The 25,877-nt window shown below is 39.6% G+C and overlaps 1 protein-coding gene and 1 long non-coding RNA gene across 8 annotated transcripts in view; one reads left to right on the top strand and one right to left on the bottom strand.

The window, feature by feature from the left end:
• LOC119780791 (striated muscle preferentially expressed protein kinase-like) overlaps positions 1-25,877 on the bottom strand; it is a 94,720-nt gene that overhangs the window by 61,925 nt on the left and 6,918 nt on the right. Inside the window, exons 1-3 of one of the 7 annotated variants that reach the window (XM_038280941.1) lie at positions 8,428-8,792; positions 1,282-1,324; positions 487-516 (exon numbers count right to left, since the gene is read on the bottom strand). The exons of 2 other annotated variants lie outside the window; for them this stretch is intronic. In XM_038280941.1, coding sequence (XP_038136869.1) covers positions 487-516; positions 1,282-1,324; positions 8,428-8,460 — 106 coding nt within the window. In that variant the 5' untranslated portion in view covers positions 8,461-8,792. Of the gene's footprint in view, positions 1-486; positions 657-1,281; positions 1,325-8,427; positions 8,793-18,646; positions 18,885-25,877 lie in introns of those variants that run through there. 4 more of the 7 variants (XM_038280945.1, XM_038280944.1, XM_038280940.1 and 1 more) reach the window with 4 other exon arrangements.
• LOC119780792 lies at positions 2,380-3,088 on the top strand. Its single transcript, XR_005280450.1, has 2 exons — positions 2,380-2,600; positions 2,701-3,088. It is a non-coding gene; the product is annotated as an uncharacterized LOC119780792 (long non-coding RNA).

Here is a 25,877-nt window from a genome sequence, read left to right on the forward strand (position 1 = left end):
CGGGAATCGAATCCAAACCATGCTGCAAGGCAGCAGCGCTACAAACTGCGCAAACGGGCAGCCCTTTACGGTAATTGTTTTGTTCAATTTAAATGAAAATTTTAAAAAATTTAATAATTGCCCTAATTTAGCTCCATACCCACTGTCCTGCATGCCTAAGGTGTTTCCCTACCTCCTCATACCTATCTTAAACAAACAAGTATAAACAGGCCTCTTCAGGCTGTGATGATGGGATCAGAGAGAAATCTAAAACATTAAGGACTCTGTCTTATATCGTACAGTTCCTCGTTTTGGCTAATTTCAATAAGAAAAGCAGAATTTTGCCCAGTTTTGCACCTTTTTTAATAAACCAGGCCATGCCTATAGTAAAAAAAATACAAATGCTAAAGAAAACAGGATGAAAATGGCATCATGGATGGATGTTGGGGAGAAGAAAGGGGGACGGAAGGAGGGCGGCAACAAACTAATCAAAGACGGAGGGTTTACCATAGCTTTGCTTTCGGCAGGAGCGGAAAACTTCGCTTCCATAGTGGCAGCAAGAGAGGGCAGACGGGAGAGCACCGTTACTATGGAAACCAGCATCTCTCTTACCCACACGACCAATCCTCTTCGTACCCATTAGAGTCTAAAAAATCACCAGCCAAACAGCTGGGTGGCTGACAGATATGTTTACTGGTTAGAGAGAGGAGGGGGACGACGACAACCACAGAACAGGTTGCACCTCATTTGGCCTCTCATCAAGTCAAGATCCTGATTAGATGAGAACAAACCGGTGTGACATGAACATCCACTAGATCTGCGTATGTAGATCCCCCCCCTCTGTATATAAACACCAAACTACCCCAGAGATGTAAACACAAAGAACAACAGGAGTTTATTTTATAATACGATTGATTTATAGCTTTAGTTTTCATATGTATCACAAAACATTATGGCATAAATTAGAAAAGATGTTTTCCACTTGAGGATTGTTTTTTTTTTCTTTCTTGCATAGAGTCAGCAGTGCAATACAAAAATATCACTTTGTGGGGGTGGATGTACAACAACAAAACCCACTTGAGTGCAGTTAAACAGCAAAACATACAAATAAATGATATCAAAAATGATTTTATAATCTTTAGTACAATAATCCCTGGAGTAAATATCCTCCTAAAACATGTCGTTGAAAGCTAAACAGAGTTAAGAAACAAAAGACTGTTGCAGTTTTTCCAGCAGAACAGAAAAAGAAAAGAAAAGAAACTTTTACATGGCACAGTAGGATAACTCATACTGACAACACACCATGGGTGAATCTGCCAAATGTCCGTGTGGAGTGCCCAGTTCTCTGAAACAAGATACAGAAAGCACAATGCATTATTCAGCAGCAATTGCAGCAGACATTCAAATTAAGGCAGAACAAAATGCTACATTTTTGGTGCTTCCATTCATGGAAAAGATTAGGAGAGCCATAAAATATTCTGTTCTGACATCAAAACTGATGGCAATTGAACTTTTCTTAGCTTTGTGGAAAAGAAAGATAATTTGTTGCTTTAAACTTCAAGTTTTCTTGTTCAATCGATGATAATTTATGTCAACAGAAGTGAAACATAGAGAAAAATTTTAGGATGCTGACAGACAGCTAGTGCTACCCTCTTACCAGACATGTTCACAAGTCATTTTTTGCAAGTCCAAGTCAAGTCTCAAGTCTTGAGAGCTCAAGTCCAAGTCAAGTCTCAAGTCTTGAGAGCTCAAGTCCAAGTCAAGTCTCAAGTCGCAATAATCAATTAATCGCACAAAAAATTCTAATCACTCGATTAATTTTAAAAAGTGTAATAATTTTTGTGCTTGCTTGTTTCTCCTTGTGTTTTCATCTCTATCACGGAGACGGTATAGCTTAAAGGTCGCTATTATATCTATGGAATTATCATTATCTTGAACTGCTAAATGAAAAATACAATTAAAAAAAGCACACACAAAATTTTTTTCCAGATAAATTTAACATTTTCTTACAGTATTTCCTGACATTTGTGGTTACAACTTTTTCTAGTTTTAGCAGTAAATGTCTGCTCTTTTATTGAAAATGAGGACTGTGGAAAAAAAAAACAATCACAATCCTGCCGTCCACGTGATGTCGCGTCAGTGACGTCAGTGTGTTGCACAGGGAAAAATATGATTTATGGTTTTCTTTCATTTTAATGTTAGTTTTATGCTTTGCATGTTTGGAGAGGAAGATATGATTTGTTATTCTTTGTATTTTCTTCTTAAGCTTTGCATGTTTGGATGTTTCTTTTTTATATGATTGTTTTCCTTTATTTTAGACTTTTGAATTTTTCCTGCATGTTGGGTTGTTTTGGTTTGTTTTTCCCTTGTGACAATCCATGCGCACTGGACTGAAGTAGTTGTCTGAGGAGGCGGAGTGCATTAATTGCGCTGCGTAATGCTGCGCTCAGGTGTGAGCAAGGGCTGATTAAAGCCGACATAAAAGGAGTCTGAAGGAAAGGAGAAGGAGAACGGAATCTGCAGGTGATGGAGACGGACGCGCTGCTGGGGAAGATGCAGGCGGGATCCGTGCGCACTGATGGCGCAGTAAGGAGTATTAGGGCAGAGGAGGAACCTCGCCTGTAAGTAGCGCTCCCCCTCGCTTAAAGCATAAACAGGCATATATCTTCCGACAGGGTTTTGGCGTGTGGATGCTGGCGTTCTCCTTGCTTCTCTTTTTAGCTGGATCGGTCTGGAAAGGGGTGTGGCACGCCAGGGAGTGGAACAGTGCTGGAGTGCAGCAGAGTCTGTGGATCAGCCAGTGGGTGCTGCAGGCTGATCACTCGCGCACCAGAAGCAGCAGAACAAGCGGAGCCCAACTTCCAGCCTCTGATTTTTAAGGAAAACTCTTGAATTTTAGGTTTTATCAGGAGAAGAAAAGGTCTGTTTTATTATGCCACTTTTGCTGTGGCTTTTTGTATAAATAAAACACTTGAACTTGAGTGCTTCACGGTTTGGGTTTTTGAGTTTTCTTCTGTGTGCGAGTAAGGCGAGCGTCGATCAGTCAAGTTAGTAAAACAAAAAACACTTGAATAAGTGTTTTTACACTGGAATAAAATATTGTTCACAAGTCGGAAATCACGAGTCTCAGTCGAGTCTGAAGTCCTTTAAATGCAAGTCTAAGTCGAGTCTGAAGTCATTAAATATGCGACTTAAGTGCGACTCGAGTACGAGTCACAAACTCGAGTCCCCATCTCTGCCTCTTACCTCAGGGAAATGCAACTGGACTAGCAGTTATCTACCAGTTTCTGAAATCTGAATTTCATTTCATTATGTTGAAAGCAAAGAAGATGTTTTGTAAATAAAAAAATGTTTTGTGAATGGATATTTGAAAAATATTTCTTTTTTAAATTAGAAATATAAAAAAATTCTTATACAAATCTTGTATTTAAAACTTTTATTGATAGATTCCTTTTTTTAGATGGAGTCTTAGGAAAGGCATTCTTTTCAAATTGCCTTCTACAGATCACATTCCCTTTATTTACGCTGGAATGAGGAGCAAACATGGATTTCTATTGGTCTGAATGTTATCAGCAGCATTTTTACATATGAAGAGCATTTGTTTTTATTTGTCTTGAAGTGAGGAGAATGTGATCAATAATGAGGGGAAACAAATCACTCAATGGAGTTTGAGGAAAATTACCCCCTTCCTCCCTTTCTGCTGTGAGATATTTAAGTAGACTCACAGCATATGAATAAGATCATAGTCCAGACTTTGACTAGGCCAACGACTTTCCATTTCTTGGTTCCCCGTCAGCCTTTGGTTGATTTACAAATATGATTTGGGGCACTACTATATTTCATTTCTGATGGAAAACTAATGTGCCACTTTGAAATGAGGCAGCCATTAGAGATGGCTGAAAAAATAGTTTATAGATATGTAATTAACTAGCATGTAAACACTTTAAAACTCATTCTTAAGTGTTTATTATGCATTTATTTAGGGTGAGCAGGAGACAAAAATAACAAACACTGACTCTAATCTGTTGAACAATAGGCGAAAAAAGAAGATTCTGTAGCATGAATATGTTTTGAACACTTTTGAAAGAGTCATTAAGTGTTTAAACATTAATTAATTACATATTTTATCTCGTTAGCCTTATTTGAAATGGATCTGCCTGGCTGTGTGTTTCCTGGACGGGCCTGCCTTTTACAGCTGCTTTTTGTTTCTCTGCTTCTGTCTCCTTGAACCCCAGTCGGCCTCAGCAGATGGCCGCTCACACTGAGCCTGGTTCTGCTGGAGGTTTCTTCCTGTTAAAAGGGAGTTTTTCCTCTCCGCTGTCGCTACAAGCATGCTTAGTGTGAGGGATTGCATTTGAGTCAATGAGTCAATGCAATCCACTGGTTTTCCTTAGATAGAAAACTTTGAATCAATTCGACTGTATGATCTGGTTGAACTGTAAATTGCCTTGAGATGACATGCGTTGTGAATTGGCGCTATAGAAATAAACTGAATTGAATTGAGTTTAGTATTATCTCTCTAGAACAGGAGCTATAACAGAGTAACCTGGCTGACAACACTGTCTAAAATGGACGGATCAATCATAGTGCATGAGGCAGAATTTTACACTTGCCCCTGAATGGCCTATAATGCAACAGCTTTTTTCTTTAACAATAACAGTCAAGATTGCAGCCACAATAAAATTATGTTTGAAATATGCCCTTTATAATGTCTTTAATATGAGCGTGATAAGTCTTCAAAACTGCACCAACTGGCTGCTGTTAAAGATGCGTCACAGCCGTACTTATCTGATTGGTTCTGTATCCACTGATTCAATTGGTCGCATCCAGTGAAATAAGACCCTCCTTTCCAAACTAATACACCATGTGTATCAGTCAGTATAAGCCATGTGTACAGTATAGCAGTCAGTACCAGCCATGCATATATATATACATATCAGTTATCTCAGCCATATCAGCGTTTTATACGGCACATTGGACAGTATAAGCCAAAACTCTAGCATATTAGTCCCTATCAGCCATGTTTACAGCATATCAGTTAGTATAAACCTTGTTTATTGCATATTAGTCAGTATCAGCCATATATACAGCATATTAGCCAGTATCAGCAATGTCTACAGCATATCAGTCAGTATAAGCCACGTCTATGGCATATTAGTCAAAATCAGCCATGTCTACAGCATATCAGTCAGTATAAGCCAGGTCTATGGCATATTAGTCAGTATAAGCCATGTCTACAGCATGTCAATCAGTATCAGCCAGGTCTACAGTATGGCATATTAGTCAGTATCAGCCATTCCTACTGCATGTCAGTCAGTATAAGCCAGGTCTATGGCATATTAGCCAGTATCAGCCATGTCTACAGCATGTCAGTCAGTATAAGCCAGGTCTATGGCATATTAGTCAGTATCACCATGTATACAGCATATCAGTCAGTATAAGCCAGGTCTATGGCATATTAGTCAGTATCAGCCATGTCTACAGCATATCAGTCAGTGTAAGCCAGGTCTATGGCATATTAGTCAGTATCAGCCATTTCTACAGCATGTCAGTCAGTATAAGTCAGGTCTATGGCATATTAGTCAGTATCAGCCATGTCTACAGCATGTCAGTCAGTATAAGCCAGGTCTATGGCATATTAGTCAGTATCAGCCATGTCTACAGCATATCAGTCAGTGTAAGCCAGGTCTATGGCATATTAGTCAGTATCAGCCATGTCTACAGCATGTCAGTCAGTATAAGCCAGGTCTATTGCATATTAGTCAGTATCAGCCATGTCTAAAGCATATCAGTCAGTATAAGCCAGGTCTATTGCATATTAGTCAGTATCAGCCATGTCTACAGCATATCAGTCAGTATAAGCCAGGTCTATGGCATATTAGTCAGTATAAGCCATGTCTACAGCATGTCAGTCAGTATAAGCCATGTCTACAGCATATCAGTCAGTATAAGCTAGGTCTACGGCATATTAGTCAGTATCAGCCATGTCTACAGCATATCAGTCAGTATAAGCCAGGTCTATGGCATATTAGTCAGTATCAGCCATGTCTACAGCATGTCAGTCAGTATAAGCCAGGTCTATGGCATATTAGTCAGTATCAGCCATTTCTACAGCATATCAGTCAGTATAAGCCAGGTCTATGGCATATTAGTCAGTATCAGCCATGTCTACAGCATGTCAGTCAGTATAAGCCAGGTCTATGGCATATTAGTCAGTATAAGCCATGTCTACAGCATATCAGTCAGTATAAGCCAGGTCTATGGCATATTAGTCAGTATCAGCCATGTCTACAGCATGTCAGTCAGTATAAGCCAGGTCTATGGCATATTAGTCAGTATCAGCCATGTCTACAGCATATCAGTCAGTGTAAGCCAGGTCTATGGCATATTAGTCAGTATCAGCCATGTCTACAGCATGTCAGTCAGTATAAGCCAGGTCTATGGCATATTAGTCAGTATCAGCCATGTCTACAGCATATCAGTCAGTGTAAGCCAGGTCTATGGCATATTAGTCAGTATAAGCCATGTCTAAAGCATATCAGTCAGTATAAGCCAGGTCTATTGCATATTAGTCAGTATCAGCCATGTCTAAAGCATATCAGTCAGTATAAGCCAGGTCTATTGCATATTAGTCAGTATCAGCCATGTCTACAGCATATCAGTCAGTATAAGCCAGGTCTATTGCATATTAGTCAGTATAAGCCATGTCTACAGCATATCAGTCAGTATAAGCCATGTCTATGGCATATTAGTCAGTATAAGCCATGTCTACAGCATGTCAGTCAGTATAAGCCATGTCTACAGCATATCAGTCAGTATAAGCTAGGTCTACGGCATATTAGTCAGTATCAGCCATGTCTACAGCATATCAGTCAGTATAAGCCAGGTCTATGGCATATTAGTCAGTATCAGCCATTTCTACAGCATATCAGTCAGTATAAGCCAGGTCTATGGCATATTAGTCAGTATCAGCCATGTCTACAGCATGTCAGTCAGTATAAGCCAGGTCTATGGCATATTAGTCAGTATAAGCCATGTCTACAGCATATCAGTCAGTATAAGCCAGGTCTATGGCATATTAGTCAGTATCAGCCATGTCTACAGCATGTCAGTCAGTATAAGCCAGGTCTATGGCATATTAGTCAGTATCAGCCATGTCTAGGTGTATCAGGTGTATCAATCTGGCTGGCCAGACTAAAAACAGGAGTCAGGACCTATTCTACAGGGGCCTTGGGTCCTGTTGACCTCTGTCTAGAACCGTCAATGGCTGAGATAACAGGAAAAAAAGTCTTTAAGAGCAGTCCTTTAACATTTTTGTGTGTTCTTGGTCTTTTTGTGGAAGAACTGTTGTATTAAAAGCTTTGTTGTTGTTTTTTTTTAACTAACCCTAACACTGACTTACAGCAAGTGCTACCCTCTTATCTATAACAACCTGAGGGAAATGCTACTAGCAGTCATCTACCAGTTTTTTGATATCTGAATGTAACCCTAAATGTAGGCAATACTTGCTATCTGCCTGCCTTACAGAAAGCTGTTAACTGATCAGATATGTGCCTATAAAGAAGAATCTTACCCAAACCTCCAGAATGCATCTTTTTATAAGAGCAGCCATGCTGATAAAGCAGCTGAAAAGATCCTTTCCTAGCGAGGCTGTCAATCAGTTCCTCACAATGACTCACTGCTTTTCAGCGGACAGAAGGCAAAAGTAGCAGAAGTGAAATGACTCACATCTCACTTACTCCCCCCCCAAATCCCCGGTCCCCAATAGTTAGTGCTTTTTGAGTCATTTTAAGTAATTCGATGACACATCCGCCTATAAGCTTCAGTCTTTGTCACAATTCTTTTGATAGAACTCGTATCACAGAACACCAGCCTCCAATTTGGCAATATGCAGATTTGGAAAAAATACTTCTAAGGGAATAGATTTGCTTAGTTTTTGTGGAGTAGATTTGCTGCTAAAAGCAAGAAAGTGCATGTCGATGGGGCTTAGCACTGGTAAGAGCATCCTGATTCAGAGCTTTTGCTCACTTCTTCGTCCCTGTGCATCGCTGGCCTGATTCCCATGTCTCCACAGAGCGTAGCCTACTGACACACTTTTTTTTTCAGCTGCCCCAAATTTGTGAAACCTGTGTGATGAATTGCTTTTTTATTAAGGGGGTAATCTCGAACTGACAGCTAGAGCAAAAAAAAAAAGTAACCAGACCCTAATGGATGTACAGATTGTCCTTATTGGGATTGTTTTAAGTAGAAAATTGGAGGATTTTTTTTTATTCATAGCTACCTTTACCTGGAATTTCTGCAAATATCCAATCCTAAAACCTTTATTTAAATCTATATTTTGGTTCATTATTTTAATTAAAGCAGAAATATAACAGAAAAGTGTGTTTTTAAGAAATATGGAAATCTATGAACATAAATATTGATTACATAAATGAAGTAAAAACTCACCTGAAATCTTTTCTTGGACCAAATCTTCTTCATCTTTAAGAGGAAACCTCTTTTCGAGTGAAATCAGATTACCTGTGGCTCCAGTTCATAAAAGCAACCTCCCTTTCCCCATCAGCAATGACAGAAAATAAGAAGCCTTAGGGTGTGGTATAAGGATCAGCAACAATAGAAATGAAGATTGTGTGTAGGAGTGGGGAAAGCAGGGTGCGCCTCCGTCTTTTGCTTATGGATGTGTTTATGCTCTGATCTGGAAGCAAGGCGGAGGAGAAAGACGCCGACACAAGAGATGCTGGGTGCCTTTGTGTCCAAGTGTTTATCCGCGGACGCGAGGAGCGTCTCTCTGTGACGTAGGAGCTGCTTTCTCCATCGACCCCCACTTTCTGCCTGCTCTCTCTCGCTCAGAGCGCACTTAAAACAAGAGAGAGGGGGGGGGGATGATGTGTGTGTGGGTCTTTTCTTGATTGCCTTGACCAAAGACCGGGAATATGAGGAGGATGGTTATTTTTTTTGTTTTGTTTTGTTTATTTAAAGGGTAGTCGGTGGAAATTATGGAAAGGTGGAAAGAAGAGATTACCAAACAATCCCTAATATGAAAGAAAATGCTTCACCTTCTCTCTATAATCCTCTCCTCTTGGTTTGCTCAAGCCATTAAATATGTATCCACTGTATTTCATTTCTATTACCTACTGATAAGGTCGATGGTCGCAGGGAGCTAGAAGCTGTCAGGACTGGAGGAGGGATCCCATCATTACAATCAGATCAGATGAGCAGGCAAACACACAGGTAAACACACAGGTAAACACACAGGTAAACCACAACAACAACAAAAAAAGAAATTCAAAATTTCATCCGAAAAAAAGGAGAGAAACTAGAACAGTTCCTCACCCTACACTCACCAGCCCTATAATAAAACATTGCAGTGAAAGCATAATTTGGGAAAATGTTTAAACTGTTTAGCCAGTTGTTAAGAAGACTGCTGAAGCAGCTGATCAATGAAATATGTAGTTATTTTTACTGTGAAACCAGACTGTGCTAGACCCCTTTCAATCAATATGAAATACGTTGCTTTATATGTACTAGAATTAGCTTTTTTTTCCCGCGTTACAGACGGGTTACATTATTTTATATGATACTTGTGTTTGCCCCTTTCAACTGCTGCCCTGGGTAACTGCCCATATAGGCCAATAAGAAGAACAATGCAGAATTCTATCGTTAAAACAAAGAAAAACACGTTTACCTCACACATTTATAGTCATTTAAAGAGAATGTTTCTTTTGCAGAATAATAAGGTTCGGTTATTTATAAATTAAATTCATAAATTATTTCTATAGATAAAATAAAAGAGCTTCAATAAAAGACAAAGCACTCAGTAAAATAAATTAAAGGACTTTTTGAAGACGCATACACAACTTTGGGTTAGATCAAATCATATTCATTTGGATCATTTAAATGGGAGCTGCACACATTTCAAAACTGCATAGGTTAAAGAAACAAAACACTGTAAAATGATCCTTGATTGCATAATCATGGACTACTTTCCTCTGTACTTTAAAAAAAAAGACCAGTAAAATTTATGATGTTTATGTTTGCCACAAAAGCAGGCCGCAAGGTGCTAAACAAAGTCTTCAAAAACCCAAAGATTGAATTAGGAGAGCTAATACTAAATCTATCTTCTGCATGCCAATCATGGAAGAGACACAAAAACCTTGGCCAACTGTCTAAGCATGGAGTTGGAAGAGTCATGGTTGGCTTATACTTGGTTTTCAAAACCTGCGGAGCTCTCAATAGCAAAATTCAACTTAAATTCTACCATATATCATGTAAAAGAATGAAGAATAACTAACTAATAAATTATGTTGATCCAAAATAAACCACCAGGAGCTGCTGAAACTGGGTTATGCATAATACACCATGTGCAAAGCCCTATATATTTCTAAAATAAGTATTTGCAGAGGCATATGTTGCTGAATAGATCCCTAGTTGTAGCCTGACGTAGTCCTACTCAATTCTAGTCAGAATATGAGTCTGATACTGCTCCATAGAGCTGTGATTATGGGGCGTGTTTTGAACGAACCAGGAAAAAAAATGCCTCTGCACTCAATTGGATAGACCTACAACAAATAAGAGCAACGGAGTGCGTGACGTATGTTAAGCGACGCATAGTTGTTGTCAACAAAAATCAAAGCGTGCAGTTGCACGCCTAGAATAAGAAGATGAGCCTTGATCGCGTTTCTCTGTTCCTCTTTTAAAATTAATTTGCTGTCGATATCTTCTAGAACAGACCTAAAGCAGAATCTACTCACCTCAACTCTCCGGCGGCAGCCATTGCTGTTGTCGCCCAATGCGCGCTTTGGTCACGTGGTTGATTACATTACTGTTGATCATCTGTCCATCATCGTATAAAGCCCGCCCTGAGAATTTGATTGGCCCGCCAGATATTGTGCGAGCATACTCGCGCTAATATTAAGCAATGCCAGACCGAACTTCCCGACCTCAAACGTTGTGGGCGGGACTAAGTTCGGAATGGCACCCAGGCTACCCTAGTTGAGCCCCAAAAACCAAACTATCTCAGACAATGCGGTACATGAAGTGCAGTGTCTCAGCCTTTTCCACCTATTCTTAGCAGCAAACAGGGGGCCCCTACCCAGAAAAGGAGAGGCCACCTTCCTATTCATTCTATGTGCATTATAGGGAACTAGGTATGAACTATTGTAAGAAACAATGAAAAAAAATAATTTATTTATATAAAAATAAGGTAATTAATGCCAAAATGTCCTTGATAGTGTTTACTTAGTTCTTTTTTGGCTGGGCGGGATCAGTTTGGAAGCTTCAGGAAATAATTTGTTATCCCTCTTGGTATATAATTCATACTGTACTCAAACTTGGACTTTTCCTTTTTATTTTCAAACCTCCACTTGGAAAATGATGACTTGCTTTGCAGAATCTTGTCATGATTTGACGTAGTTAAGCGTCAAAGTATTAAATCAGGATTCTGCCAATAGGGCACATGTGTTTTAAATAATCATATCAGCTGTTTTATTTAAAAACACACACACATAAGCTACTCTTCAAGAACAGAGAAAGTAAACTGCCTGTGACTGGATGTAAGCTGATGCAGGCAATGTTGTTATTGGACTTGTAAGTACAATAGCTGCTGATCTCTGTTAGTGTTTGGTTGTGACTTCGGATCGATTTTTAGCTTGCAGCTATAAAACATAGAAAGACTAATTCACCTTATGGGAGCAATTAAAAAAAAAAGGTTCACTCACGAAGCAGACGTACACATAACTGACTTATACAGTATAACAGTATTTCTTCCAGCAAAAAGGCTGCTGTACTCTAGTTCACTTTAGATAATGTAAAATACCATCCACTTTGTTACCATGGCGGCGCTCAAAGACAGCGGCCAAGAGCAGCTCCTCTTGAAAACGAGAAACTCTTAAAATGATCAAACCTGCATCTATGATCGCCAATGCCTGCTGGAGCTATGGAAACAAAAATTTTTTAAATACTGACATTTTTTACCGCTTTTGGTCGGATGTCAACAAAACAACAGCGGACAATAACGGACAGAGGAAGAGTTGCGCGAGACGGAGAAGGTGAGGCTGCAGAGGGGGGCTAAGTGCGAAGCTAAAGAGAGATCCCAGACGCTTCCATAAATCCCGCTCTCCAACGTCCGCTCATTGGAAAACAAAAACCATAATTTCCGACTCAAACTCTCTTCAAAAAAGGAGATATATAACCGCTGCACCATCATTCTGACGGGGTCTTGGCTGCGTCCAGCATTACCGGACGGTGCTGTTGGCCTTAGGGGGCTGATGCTGTATCGCATCGATAGAAACAAAGAGCTCTGCGTGAATGGAGGCTCCTCTGAGACTGTTCCCAGGCAATCTTTAGCATCTAGAGAGGAAGCTCAGCCCTCTGCAGGTGAAAATGAGGAGACAAACTAGATGTTTCCCTGCCAGATGCTGAAACATCCCCAGCCGGTCCTACCGGCCCCCTCCACATCGTCTGTCGCTGCTAAACCTGCCGAATGCACCACTGCTGCTTCAATCATTTCAGCCTCTTCAACCAAGAGGGCTACCACCCTCACAGCATCATCATCGTCGTCTTCTTCCTCCCCTGAGCCAGGAGAAGTGAGTGCTTCAAGAGCTGGAGGCAGTAGTAGCAGCTCAACAACAACCGCTGCTTACCTTATCAAGGCTAAACTTTAAAAAATGAAATTGTCTAGAGAGCTTTTTTTTTTGTTAAGTAATCCAGCATATTCATAAGAGGAATATTCCAGTTTTTGACATCAGAAAAGTTAGCTGGTCATAGCTAATACTTAGTATCTTACTAATATTTACTTTGTAACACTTATTTCCTTAGTTGTTTGCCTGGTGATGTTTGGTATGTTTCTTTACATCCTCTTCTTACCTATAAGACAAAAGTGTCCGCATCTTTGTATGACTCAATTTGACTCAGGGACAGGCGCTTAAGTCTCACAAGCGCTCCTTGCCTTTCAGCCAATGATGCACTGAGTAGCGCGATATTACTCCTCGTAGAGTCCTGCTGTTATTGGTTAAGACCACGTGGGCTATTTGTAGCCAGTGAAATAAGGTTTCAAACAATGGTAGACATAGCTGCGTTGCATAAAGCAGAGCCGTGTCACCGGCTTGCATGAAACACACAGCTGAGCCTGGATCAATGCGTGCAGCTCGAAGCTAAACAGCTGAACAACGGTCCTATTTTCTTTAAGTTTGGATGCTGATTTTATTTTATTACAGTGTCTAAGGCTGAAAAAAGAAAATACAGCTCAGAAAGGGCAAGAGCTATTGATTTAGAAAATCACAGCACTTGACAAGACTGTTTTAAAGTAATATAAAATCTGAAGTAGTAAGTCTACTGACATGCAATCAGGGTCCCTGGTTCAAATCCCCACTGGGAGGATGAGCTACCAGTGTTGGTCATTAGGCAAAATCCCCCCAATAATGCCTACTTCATCCCAATATTGTGTCCTCTTTGCAAGTCACTTTGAAATAAAGCGTCTGCTAAATGCAAAAACAATTGATTCACATTATTTTCTTTGTCACCTGTGTTTTCCACTATCTAACGGAGTCGCCAGGCAACTGCCCGTATAGGCAACATTATTAAAAGACACTGGCCTAACAACACTGTTGATGATGTCTGATTTAGTAAAAAATAGCAGATCCTTGTCAATATTTAAGCAAACTTCTCCAAATGAATCCCCTTTCTCTAAAACATTGGCACATACGTATGCTCATATCCAGACCATCATGTTCTTGCTTTACCTTCCATTTTTTTCTCTTATCCTTTTCCTCTGTCTTTACCTTCTGTTTTATCAGCGATGATCTTCTGTGGTCTTCTAAATTTAATTTTCTATATAACCTTTATGCCGGACATTATTTTTATCCTGCTTTACACAAACTTGCTTTACTGAAAGTTTTCACCAAAACCTCTTGCAGATGGAAAGAAGTGCATGTCTCCAAACTCTATTTTAACAACCCTGCTGTTCACCTCAGTCCTCCTCCGTCTTTCACCAGCAGGAGCAGAAAGTGAAGCGATCGATACCAGTGCTTTGTGTGTGATATGGGATACACCCTCAAGTAACAGTCTGAACGCCCCCGAATCAATACGCCCATCATAATCCAGGCATTGTCTAATAAAAAACAAATGTGATGGCAAAGGGCAGATTTTGATTCTGATTTTCTTTTTTTTTTTTTGCCAAGAAGCCACAACAAACTAGTTTGAACCAGTTTCTTATATGATATCATGGAAATGGAGGTTTAACTATGCTTTATGCACATTTTGAACATTTTATATGTGCAGTTTCAATACTTTGAGGGCCCCAATATATCAAGCATGAGCAGATGCTCTGAAGAACCATTTGAGCAAAATAAACTGCCTGTGATTGGCTACTTTTCAGGAAATCTCTCCACTTGAAATAGCACCGTTTCCTTCCTGGCCACACCTAGTAACATTCGCAAAGCATCTTCAGGCTAATCAAAGCTCTTTTCAAGTGTTAAAAAGTAGCAGTGTTAAAAGTGTTAAAAAAGTGTTAAAAAGTAGCAGTAACTTAATTAAACACTACTGTAAATGTGTTCTGACTGCAGAAGCAATATGCTCCAAAATGATGATTACATTTCAAATGATAAGCTAAGCTAATGTTAGCTTCACTGTTAGTGTCAGGTCTAAGCACCTAAAACATCATACATACAGGGAAAGAAAAAGGCACAGAGACAATTAGTTTAGTTTTACTCGCGAGGAGAGTAGGAAGAGACCGCACAGTTTACAAATCTCCAATCCACTCGGCCGCTCTCCAGCTTTCTCCTCGCTATTTATTAAACGAAGGGGATGTCCCTAATTACACAAGCTGAGGTTGTACTAAGGGAACGGGAAACAAAATGATCTTACTTTGAACCTCAGCACATATATTAAAACAAAGCATGTGGTTGTTTTACGATTAATTTTGTTCCAAGAACACATGTTTAGAAGAAACATGTGATAGAGGATGTTTAAGCCTCTTTCCCAACCCGTCCATTGCATGACCTTTATCTGGAATGATCTTTAGCAAGAGCTAATAAGCGATGAATCGCACATTATACATCATAATAGTTCATAAGTAAGAGTAAAAATAAAATATTTCTAACAAGTTAGTATGGAGAAAAGTGAGGCTTTCATTAACTCTGATTTGTAGCTGGGTATAATATTTATAACATATTTACTTTTATGAGAATAAGCTCTGCCAATGTTACTTGCTGCTAATATTAAGAAGAAAATGTTACCATTCTGATTCTGATTTTCTATGTTCTTTTTTTTTTTTTTCTTTGCCAAGAAGCCACAAAATACCGGTTGGAACCAGTTTCATATATGATACCATGGAATGGCAGCCATTAGGAGAGAATAATTTGATCTCTGTGGTGCATGTCATTTATCATTCCCTAGATCTGAAAGCAGCACTTTAGTCAGTGTCTAGAGAGCTAAAACAACCCCCTAACCTTCTGCTTGTATGCAAAACTATGCTTTTTTTTTGTTGAACTGGGAGACTAACTGTGCGTTAAAAGGAGTTTGCACAGGTGCAGCTTGGTTTTAATTATCTTAAAAGATCATAAGGATAAGCAGCAGGCTTCATGGAAAGCCATTGATTTTGTGACATAGGTTACTTTCTGAGGAGCAGCTGTGATGGATGCTTTCCAGGCACACAGCTTTATCTGCAGCGAGTCCTGCCATAATCTCTCTGCAACACAAAACACATTTTGCTGCGGTTACATCACGCTGTGATCACAGTTGGGGTTTTTTCCTTCTTTCCCCTCCAGAAATATGAATAGTCTTCCCAAACCGAGCAAGCATGGAAGATTATCTAAAGAAAAAAGCACTTCAAATCCAAAATGGATTTTCATTTCCTTTAACGATAGCACAGCTTTTATAAATTGTTAGTAATGTTTTTATAATCTCGTAATTAACTAAGCTATAAATCATAACAGCAGAAAGGGCAACCATAGGGGCATTTTTTGTATTTATTAGTCAATTATAGAGGGAATTGTTGGCACCATCTTAGAGGGAAGCATTTCTATTGATCCCTTGGGGGGTCACAAAGCACCGAATGGGGGGTCACAATCATTGTGATGTCATCTCAGTGGTACATGGAGGGCCAAAATATATCAAGAAATAATAATCTACTGGGATTTTCACGCACAACCATCTCTAGGGTTTACAGAGAATGGTCCGAAAAAGAAAAAACATCCAGTGAGCAGCAGTTCTGTGGGCGGAAATACCTTGTTGATGCCAGAGGTCAGAGGAGAATGGCCAGACTGGTTCGAGCTGATGGAAGGGCAACAGTGACTCAAATAACCACCCGTTACAACCAAGGTGGGCAGAAGAGCATCTCTGAACGCACAATACGTCGAACTTTGAGGCAGATGGGCTACAGCAGCAGAAGACCACACCAGGTGCCACTCCTTTCAGCTAAGAACAGGAAACTGAGGCTAGAATTTGCACAAGCTCAACGAAATTGGACAATAGAAGATTGGAAAAACGTTGCCTGGTCTGATGAGTCTCGATTTCTGCTGCGACATTCGGATGGTAGGGTCAGAATTTGGCGTCTACAACATGAAAGCATGGATCCATCCTGCCTTGTATGAACGTTTCAGGCTGGTGGTGGTGGTGTCATGGTGTGGGGAATATTTTCTTGGCACTCTTTTTGGCCCCTTGGTAGCAATTGAGCATCGTTGCAACGCCACAGCCTACCTGAGTATTGTTGCTGACCATGTCCATCCCTTTATAACCACAATGTACCCAACTTCTGATGGCTACTTTCAGCAGGATAATGCGCCATGTCATAAAGCTGGAATCATCTCAGACTGGTTTCTTGAACATGACAATGAGTTCACTGTACTCAAATGGCCTCCACAGTCACCAGATCTCAATCCAATAGAGCATCTTTGGGATGTGGTGGAGCGGGAGATTTGTATCATGGATGTGCAGCCGACAAATCTGCGGCAACTGTGTGATGCCATCATGTCAATATGGACCAAACTCCCTGAGGAATGCTTCCAGCACCTTGTTGAATCTATGCCACGAAGAATTGAGGCAGTTCTGAAGGCAAAAGTGGGTCCAACCCGTTACTAGCATGGGGTACCTAATAAAATGGCCGGTGAGTGTAACAGCATGGATGGAGAAATAACAGTTATGGACAAGACAGAAAACAATAATATACAACTATAGCAAATATATGGAGTGTATTTTGTTTCATTGTTGCAAGCAAAGAACAAGTTTTGTTAAGTAAAATCAATGTAACCCACAAATAAAATGCTGAAAAACTTATTTGTTTAAAACAAAGGTTTAAAAATACATTTTTCTTTTTTTGTTCAAAGTGAAAAAAATTTTCCCCAGCATTTTATTGTCACTGTCACAAGTACAGAGCAACAAAATTAACACTCTGCATTTAACCAATCCCATTGGGAAGCAGTGGGCTGCCATTGTGCGGCGCCCGGGAGCAGTGTGTGGTTAAGGGTCTTTGCTCAAGGACCTAGAGTGTCAGTCCATGGAAGTGGGGCCTGAACTCAGAATTCCGCAAAAGAGGCATTAGCATGAAGGGTCTTGCCTAAGGACCCCAACTGGCAGCTCATTTCCCGCATTATTAATTTTCATTATAGATTTTTACAAATTGGTTTCTTCTCAAACTGCATTTTACAGATCAAAGCTCTGGACCACTAAAAATTATTGATGGTAATTTTAATGCAGACCAGAAGAAATGCACCTTTAAGCTCTCTCCAGGGTAAAGCCCACCCCCAGAGATGAATAAAATGTGATCATTAAAATGCAATTTTAGAGAATCTAATTTCTAAAACTCAATCTGAAAAAAGAGAAATTTGAAAAAATATTATTCTAACATATAACACCTATTAAAGAAATTGATTTAAAAAAAGATTGGGAAAAAATCTGAGAAACTTCATTCTTTTTGATTGAGTTTAATTTCTGGATTGCATGTTGTTTTGATTTCCATTTACAAAATATTTTATTTGCTACCCCATACAAAAAAATATAATAACTAACTACTATCTATTAATGTATTTATTTTTTTACTTAAATAAAATAAATGATCCCAAAGTTTAATTGTTGTCTGTAGTTAAGAACTCATTTTCCCCTTCATGTTTTCATTATATAATTCCAAACCTTCTTGTCATTTGTTTGGTCTCGGTGCAAAATAAAAGGTGTTTTGAACCTGATCCTTCCACCTAATCCTGATCAAATCCCTCTGGATTCCTGTGAACGGCTGTTTACTGGCAGGACAGAACGCAAACACACCATTTGCCTCGAATGTTGCCTCAGCTGCTTCATCCCAGCTGAGGACTTTATTAGCCGTGTTGCAGATTTAATCGACTTTATTTTAATGGCTGCTGAAAATGAAACCGTCCAAACAGCCTCCAAGTCAGAAAGCAGAACACATTTCCAGTTAAAGGTTCTAAATTTTTCTAACAATTTTTTATGACACCAATTAAATAATTAACAACCTTTTTTTCACCAAACTGTAATAAAGAGGTTAAACTTTCAGAGCATCAATTTTACAAGCAACAGATGTTAGTGGAGTAAAATCTGAAGCCTAGTTCAGGACCTCTATTGTCATATAAATCAACAGCTTCTTCAACATTAAAATGAAAAGTGTTTCAAATAGTGTGCATCATCTGATGGCCCAAACCTTCACTGCTCTCCTGCTCACCTCTCTGTTTCTTGCTTCTTGGCCCACTCACACCTTTACTAACGCTTCTCAAAGACTTCCGTGCATCTAGAAGCTCCTTCCGCAACATGACTCATCTTTTTCTTACAGGACAAAAATTTCTTCCATCTTCCTCCCACAATAACTTGCAGTCTTTCCATCAAGGCAAAGTGGCGTCCATGAAAAAAAGACCCAAAATCTTCCACTGTCCGTTTCCCTTCAAACTATCCTCCTCGGTCCATGACTCCCTTCCTCTCACATTCAGTGTTAGCTGTCTATTTCAGGTGCAACATATTGTAGGACAAACCCCTCCCCTCCCTCCTGCCCAGTTTCTGCAGGAGATTCGACCCACTGTTTATAGAAACCACAGATGGGTAGTAACTAGCTACTAGGACTGCAGATAACAATTATTTTTCTAGTCGATTAATTTGCTGATTTTTGTTTAGATTTATTGATTAATAATTGGCTGGCAACCATTCAACCATGTGAAGCTAAATTTGCCACTTGAGGACTTCTAGATTAAAGGTATACTATGCAACCGGTGTTGATTTTCCAGCGAGGCTCCCCCCAGAGGGCGAAAGTAAAAATGCACTGTCGTAAATATGCACAGCTGTTCTCCTGGTTTCTCCGTCAAGCAAGGCGCGGTTGTTTTGAGCTTAGCAGACAGGCGAACGCAACGAATCACCATGTCTACTGTGGTAAGTGACTATTTTGTTCCAATTTTCGAGTTTGAAAATTCTTGCTGGTTCCGCCATGATAACTGCATAAATATCGCCACTGCGCTAGAAACGAGCATGCCTTTCACTGGGGGCGTGTAGCAGTTCTCGCCGTAAAGCAAGACCGACTCTCGCAATGCACGAGACTTCTGAGCCTGTGGGTGCGGGCCGAGGGCTCCTGCAATTGCGAGTACGGTATTTCCCCTACAGACCACCAGGGCGGCCGAGAAAACCTTTGTTCGACCTGAAATGACTCATTTAATCATCCAAAACATTATGGAACACATTAATTAACTGAAAAATGTTGCATAGTATGCCTTTAAGAAGGCCTTCAACCATTTTTTTCTTGGTGGGATGGAAGTTCATAGTGGAAGGTAAAATAGTAAGGGACTTTTCCAGAAATCCTGAAAATCATCACAGGACCTACTGTACAGAAGCTTTAAATGCTATTGATAGGAAAGTTGGAAGAGGTTTAGCCCTTAAATAAGTATAAGGTGGAATATTTTGATCAGTAAGAAAAGCATTACGTTTTGCAGCAAAGAATGTTGACAAAGACAAAACTTCTTGAATAAAGTTAATTGACTGATTAATCTAGAAACCAACTTTCATGGTTTAGACTTTGCTGCTGTATATCTGTCTAATTCTCTGTCATAAGCTCCTTTTCCAATGCCACTCTAAAGCCTGTGGCTCATAAAAGTCCAGGTTGTGTTTTTAATACATTATTACCCGGGTAATTTCTGCTTCTGTCTCCTTGAACTCCAGTCGGCTTCTGCAGATACCCGTTCACATTGAGTCTGGTTCTGCTGGAGGTTTCTTCCTGTTAAAAGGGAGTTTTTCCTCTCCACTGTCGCTACAAGCATGCTTAGAGTGAGGGATTGCCGTCAAGTCAATCAATCGATACAATCAACTGGTTTCCCTTAGATAGAAAACTTTGAATCAATTTGACTGTATGATCTGGTGAACTGTAAAATGCCTTGAGGTGACGTGTTGTGAATTGGCCTTATATAAATAAAATGAATTAAATTGAATTGAATTAATATCACTTTAGTACTTTCTGCCCATGGACACTGGACCCCCCCTACACTAGGCTCAATGAGTGCGAGCCCAACATTTTTCTACACTGTTTATGAAAGGATAATATATTCCTCTTCCTGTGGACAACGCCTGAATCTCACATAATCACAAAGGCAATGTCTGTATTTACTTTTAATGGAAACTGTTGATAATATCAAAACTATTACAGACAGAAAGTTTCATGGCTGCCAATCCTTTTATAGTCCTAATATCAAACACCAGATTTCATAAAAATAATGTTATATATGTAAAGGACACAAGTTAAAAGAGTTGGAAAGGACCTGAGAAAGAAAGAGGAGGTCAGGAACGATAGAGAGGACTCCAAGAAGAAGGGAAGGAGACAAGGGAAGCTGTTGAGGATGGAAGTAGAACAACAGAAGGAAACACAGAAGGAAGGGCAACTAGCAAGAATAAAAGTGGACAGTAGGACCTGAGGATTGAAAAACATTACCTAATAGCAAAGAAAACAAACCTGGATTATTTATTTATTTAAAAAATGAAGAAATAAAAAAATATGCTCAGAATTTAAATATAAAAAACAAAATTAATTCAAAATTAACGAAATACAATAAAATTATAATATTAAATGGGGGAAAAAACAAAATCCCATCCTGGGTTTTGTGAAATGAATATCAAAAATATCCACATAAAAATAATAAAAAATCAAAAGAATAAAATAAAAATAATAAAAAATCAAAAGAATAAAATAAAATAGGGGCCAAAAAACTGGAAAAAATGGATCTTCGACACACAACTGTTGTTGTATCGGTTTGGTCTGAGCCTGAGAGTCGGTGACTAAGTCTCAGAGCAGCCGTTTCTACCCAACCACAGCAGACACACTAACAATCACCAGACGCACACTGACACCATCTCTTTTTTCACCATGATAGTGATTCAGTGTGACAGCACCGCTTCTTGACCGTGGCGGTGGTGCTATAATTATCTGTGATGACTGGCCGTGCAATCTGAGCAGAGGGGGACGTCGGCGTCTGCACATATCACTACAGCACGAGCATTGAGAGCTGCCATGGCACATACCAGGCCAAAAATAACCATGAGGGGAAAGAGAAAAGGGGAGAAGCTAAGCAAACAGCTAGGAGCCTGGGAAACTCACTTTGTTTGCTCCAAGCTGTTCCAATGAAAAGAAAAAATAGATAGATGCTCTGAGCAACAAGATAAAGTTGGTTGGAGTTACTGAAAAGATGGAGGAAACCTGAATCAGAGCGGTTCTCAAACAAAACCTGCTAAACAGGCCAAGTCAAAGTCCAAAGCAACACCAATTTCATAATCTGGAAAGGCCTGGAGCTTGGGCTATTTGGGATTTGTTGACTCTGCTTTGAATTAAAAGACATTTTTCCTGAAACAGCTTAATTTAAACTAAAAAAGTTTTGATTTAGAATAAAACTATCCTTTATTTCGCAAACCAGCAACAAAGTGAAACACAAATGGAGACAAAGACTCTAGTCATCATCAAATTTTTCTGTCTGCTGCGAATGTAACAATTTTAGCCAATGCAGTACACTGGTTCCCTGGCACGACAGCATGCTGGAGAGACCTCCTCTATCATCATCGTCAGGGAAAGAAAAAGGGTATGAAAGAGCAAGACCTCTGGATGCATGAATGGACCATAAACCTTGCAGTTGCGATGCAAATATATGATTTGACAGCTAATTTCTGAAAAACAAACAGAAAATAACACTAGACAATATAAGACAATACACAAACATAAGACCTATAACATAAGACAACACACACACAAAACACATATAAAGGAAACATTTTGGAAAGGAGAACATCTGCAACTACAGAAAGTAGAGCAGCAAAGTGTAAACGCCCTGCAAGCACAAAACCTGCAACTAACTCAAAATTGATGGAAGCACAATAAAATGGAAAACATTGCAAGTAAAAAAAAACAACAATTTATGAAAAGCTGAAACTAAAGCATTGCCTAATATCATTATTTTTCTATATTTCTCAATATTTCCTCCATCTCAATGGCTTTGAACCTCATCCTTCTTTTAAGGACATACTAAGACTGCCTGTAGAACTAGCAATCTGCTCAATTAATAGTCAGTTTGCATGTCTTAATATTTGCACAACGACCTTAGTAGATCACCTGCAGCATGCAGGTATGCATGAGTGTTTTTCACTTTCTATGTGGAATCATTTAAGATTAGGCTCAAAGGAAAACTTTTCATTTTCTCTAGATATCCTCTGTACGTCATCCCGTTTTTGTTAAGGGTCAGCTCCATAGGCCTTAAGTTGTAGTGTTTTATTACCCCATTTACATTACCCTTGAAAAACCATGCCGAGACCGGTCCGAGCTCAGTAACTGAGATAACTTATCGTGTGTAAATGGAAAGCAAACTAAACTGAACCGGGCTAGACACAACTGGACCGAGCTAACTGCAGACCAGTTCCAGAGGTGGGCTCGGCTCGGTTTTTCCCTGGCTCGGTTCTCTGATAACAAGAGCACATGAGCAGAACGCATCATCTCCGTCTGGCTGCGCATCCAGATTCACACTCCCTTCCAGTAGTTGGCGGTAATGCCCCTCCGGAAGTTGCTTGCCAACCAACACAAAACAGAAGAAGAACAACAACTATAAACAACAATCGAAAGCCGCCTTTCTCAAGTAAATCCACGAAAGGTTGCCGTCTTCGGCTGACCCTCCGCAAACACCGAAGTACAGCAATAATAATCAAGCATAACTTTCTGAATGTGACAGGCACCGCCATTTTGATTTGCTTGATTCACTCCTTCTTCGTCTTCTTCTTCTTGTGTTTTATCGCGGTTGGCAAACAACTTTTGGTGCATTACCGCCACCAACTGCTTGATTTCCTCCTTCAAAACTGGCAGTAATTCCGCAGATCGTCACTAGGAGGCGAGGAGTCGAGGAACTGAGATAGCGTGATGTGTAAACGGTCGTCAGAACCAAGCTGCCTGGTTAACTGATCCGAGCTTGGACCAGTCTCGGCATGGATCGGTTTTTCAAGGGTAGTGTAAATGGGGTATGTTCATGTAACATATACATTGATGATCACCACCTCCCCCTCAGTGGTCTGGACGTCTTCTGTTATGCAAAGAGTTTGCAGCTTTTTGCTACTTGCAAAAACTATGGTGCAATTTCTTCCGCAGAGCTCTACAGTCTCCCATTGTTCCCTGATCTAAATGCTCCTTTCGTCTCCTTAAAGGAGAGTTTTGTAAAGGCTTTATCCATGCCTTGACACTGGAGAAAGCTTGTGGTTAAAAAAGGAAGCTAAATAAAGAAAAGAAGGAGTGATTAATGGTAATAGATCAGAATTAAGGAGGTGAGAGAGAAAGACAGAAGTGCAGACTGATAGACTTGCTGGACCATATGTGCCAGTTCATACTGGCGGAGCTTCTAACAATATCCATGTATTCGTGTGTCCAATAATAACATCAACTATATCCGGTGTTTAGTATGAACAACCTTAAATGTGGTTACTATATGAGGCACAAAATGTCCCCTTCTTTATAGCAACTCCACTCTTTACACCTCCATTAATCATGGCAGCTAATAATGAAGGTTGTGTAAGGTGCTATAATCAAGGGTCCAGTTAAAAACTGTTTAGTTTAAACAGTTTGAACTTTTCCAGGTGGTTTCCTTTTTTTTTCATTTAAAAGTTTCTTTCTCAGACCCGAAATTCTAGAAGTGTGCTATTACATTCTTTGTAAAATTAAGATTTTTTCATACTCCTTGAAACAAGGTAATGTATCTGAAAAAAATTAGATCAGCTTAATTTAACATCTCAAACATTCATGTTATCTATTCTGGATCATCCTGCATTAAATATAGATCCTTAAAAGCAGTGGCTCCCAGCCGTGACCCTCAGTAAACCCTCCCTGCATGATTTAGGTATGTGTCTATTGCAGCACTCCTGAATCAAATGAAGATTCCTTCTCTGCAATCAAGTGCTGCAGAAGCCTGTTAATCATCCATTCTTTCCTGCTGTGATCCAACACCTAAAACATGCAGGAGAGGGTCCCTGAGGAACAAGGTTGAGAATGACTGCCTTAAAGCATCATATGTCACATGTGATGACTGTAGTTTATTGGTGAACATTCTCAAAAACTAGGAGGATCAGATAACGATCAAGGTCAAAATCTGTTCGTGCTTAGGAGTCACAGTTCATAACCTTGATCTAAGCAAACAAAAAAGTTGAGTTTTCTCATTTTTACACGGTTCAGTTTGCAGGCTCAATACTGACTGTTACAGTGATTCTCCAAGGACAGAATCAAGGAATACAAGCTTAGGTTTTACCCTCAAAACCTTAGCCCCTCTCTCCCCCTTCAAAATGTAAAGTTGCATTCACAAAAAATTGGATTGTGTGACCTGAGGGATCCTGAGCGACCAATTTACATTTTATCCCCACATGGAGGGGGGCTTACAAGTGCTGCAAGGTAAAGAACACAATTCTAACAATACCGCAACCATGTTTATACCCAATTACAGTAAGGAACATGACGATGGATGTGAAGCGACAATCACAGTTGTGGCATCAAGTTGAAAAATCTGCACATTTATGTGTTTTCTTGTAGAAACATCCAATTATGGACAAGATTTGGCTGTGTAGTAGGGTACAGGAGTGCAGTAAGAGGCCTATTGGTGGCTATCAAAACAGCTGTTGAAATTTAGTCCAAGAAGGACTGGTTAATTATTCAGCACTGGTCGTCCTGCATTAGCTCCAGTGTAGAAACTGGCCCAGCAAGGCTCCTTGCCCGTTGGACTTCTTCAATCTCCTGCTTTTGGCCTCTAGAGCTAGCTCTGGCAAGCTGCTGCCTCTCCCCCGTCTAGCAGATTTCTCCGATCTTCAACTGTCTTCCTCAGTGTTGGACAAGCTACTTGTTCAGTGTAATGAGCTAAGCTATCAGTTACTCAGCAATAAATGAAGCTTCACTACACCAAAGCTACCACCTAAAGAATTATAGCAAGCTAAGTTACACTAATGTGTTAAAAGTAGCTTAACTACATCAGAAGCTACTTAACGTTGTACCAAGATAATATCAATTCAAAATGAGTCTGAAACACTGGTTAAAACATTTATTAAAGATCAGCCAATGACATATCACAGTGTAAACATTGCTTTATGATCAGCATATTAAAAAAAAACTGAAGTAATTACTAGTAGACAAACTAGTAAACAATCTGCTGTTATTAGAACCAAATTAAAGGTACTGTGTAGTGTTCTACACATCGAGACATGGCTATGAGTTTGCATTCAATGGACATCTATAGGGAAAACAAAACCCTACAAAAGGCATCTTATTTCTTTAGGGTTTCCCTTAGAGAAAACTTCTTCAGACCTCAATTAAACAGTCGATTCAAGTAACAAATGAAACTGTTTACAAAAAAGGTGAAAAAAAAAGAAGCTAATTAAGTGATTATCTATTATATATATATATATATATATATATATATATA

Source organism: Cyprinodon tularosa, unplaced genomic scaffold, assembly GCF_016077235.1.
Source record: "Cyprinodon tularosa strain WSP-4 unplaced genomic scaffold, ASM1607723v1 ctg166, whole genome shotgun sequence".
NCBI classification, from domain to species: domain Eukaryota; kingdom Metazoa; phylum Chordata; class Actinopteri; order Cyprinodontiformes; family Cyprinodontidae; genus Cyprinodon; species Cyprinodon tularosa.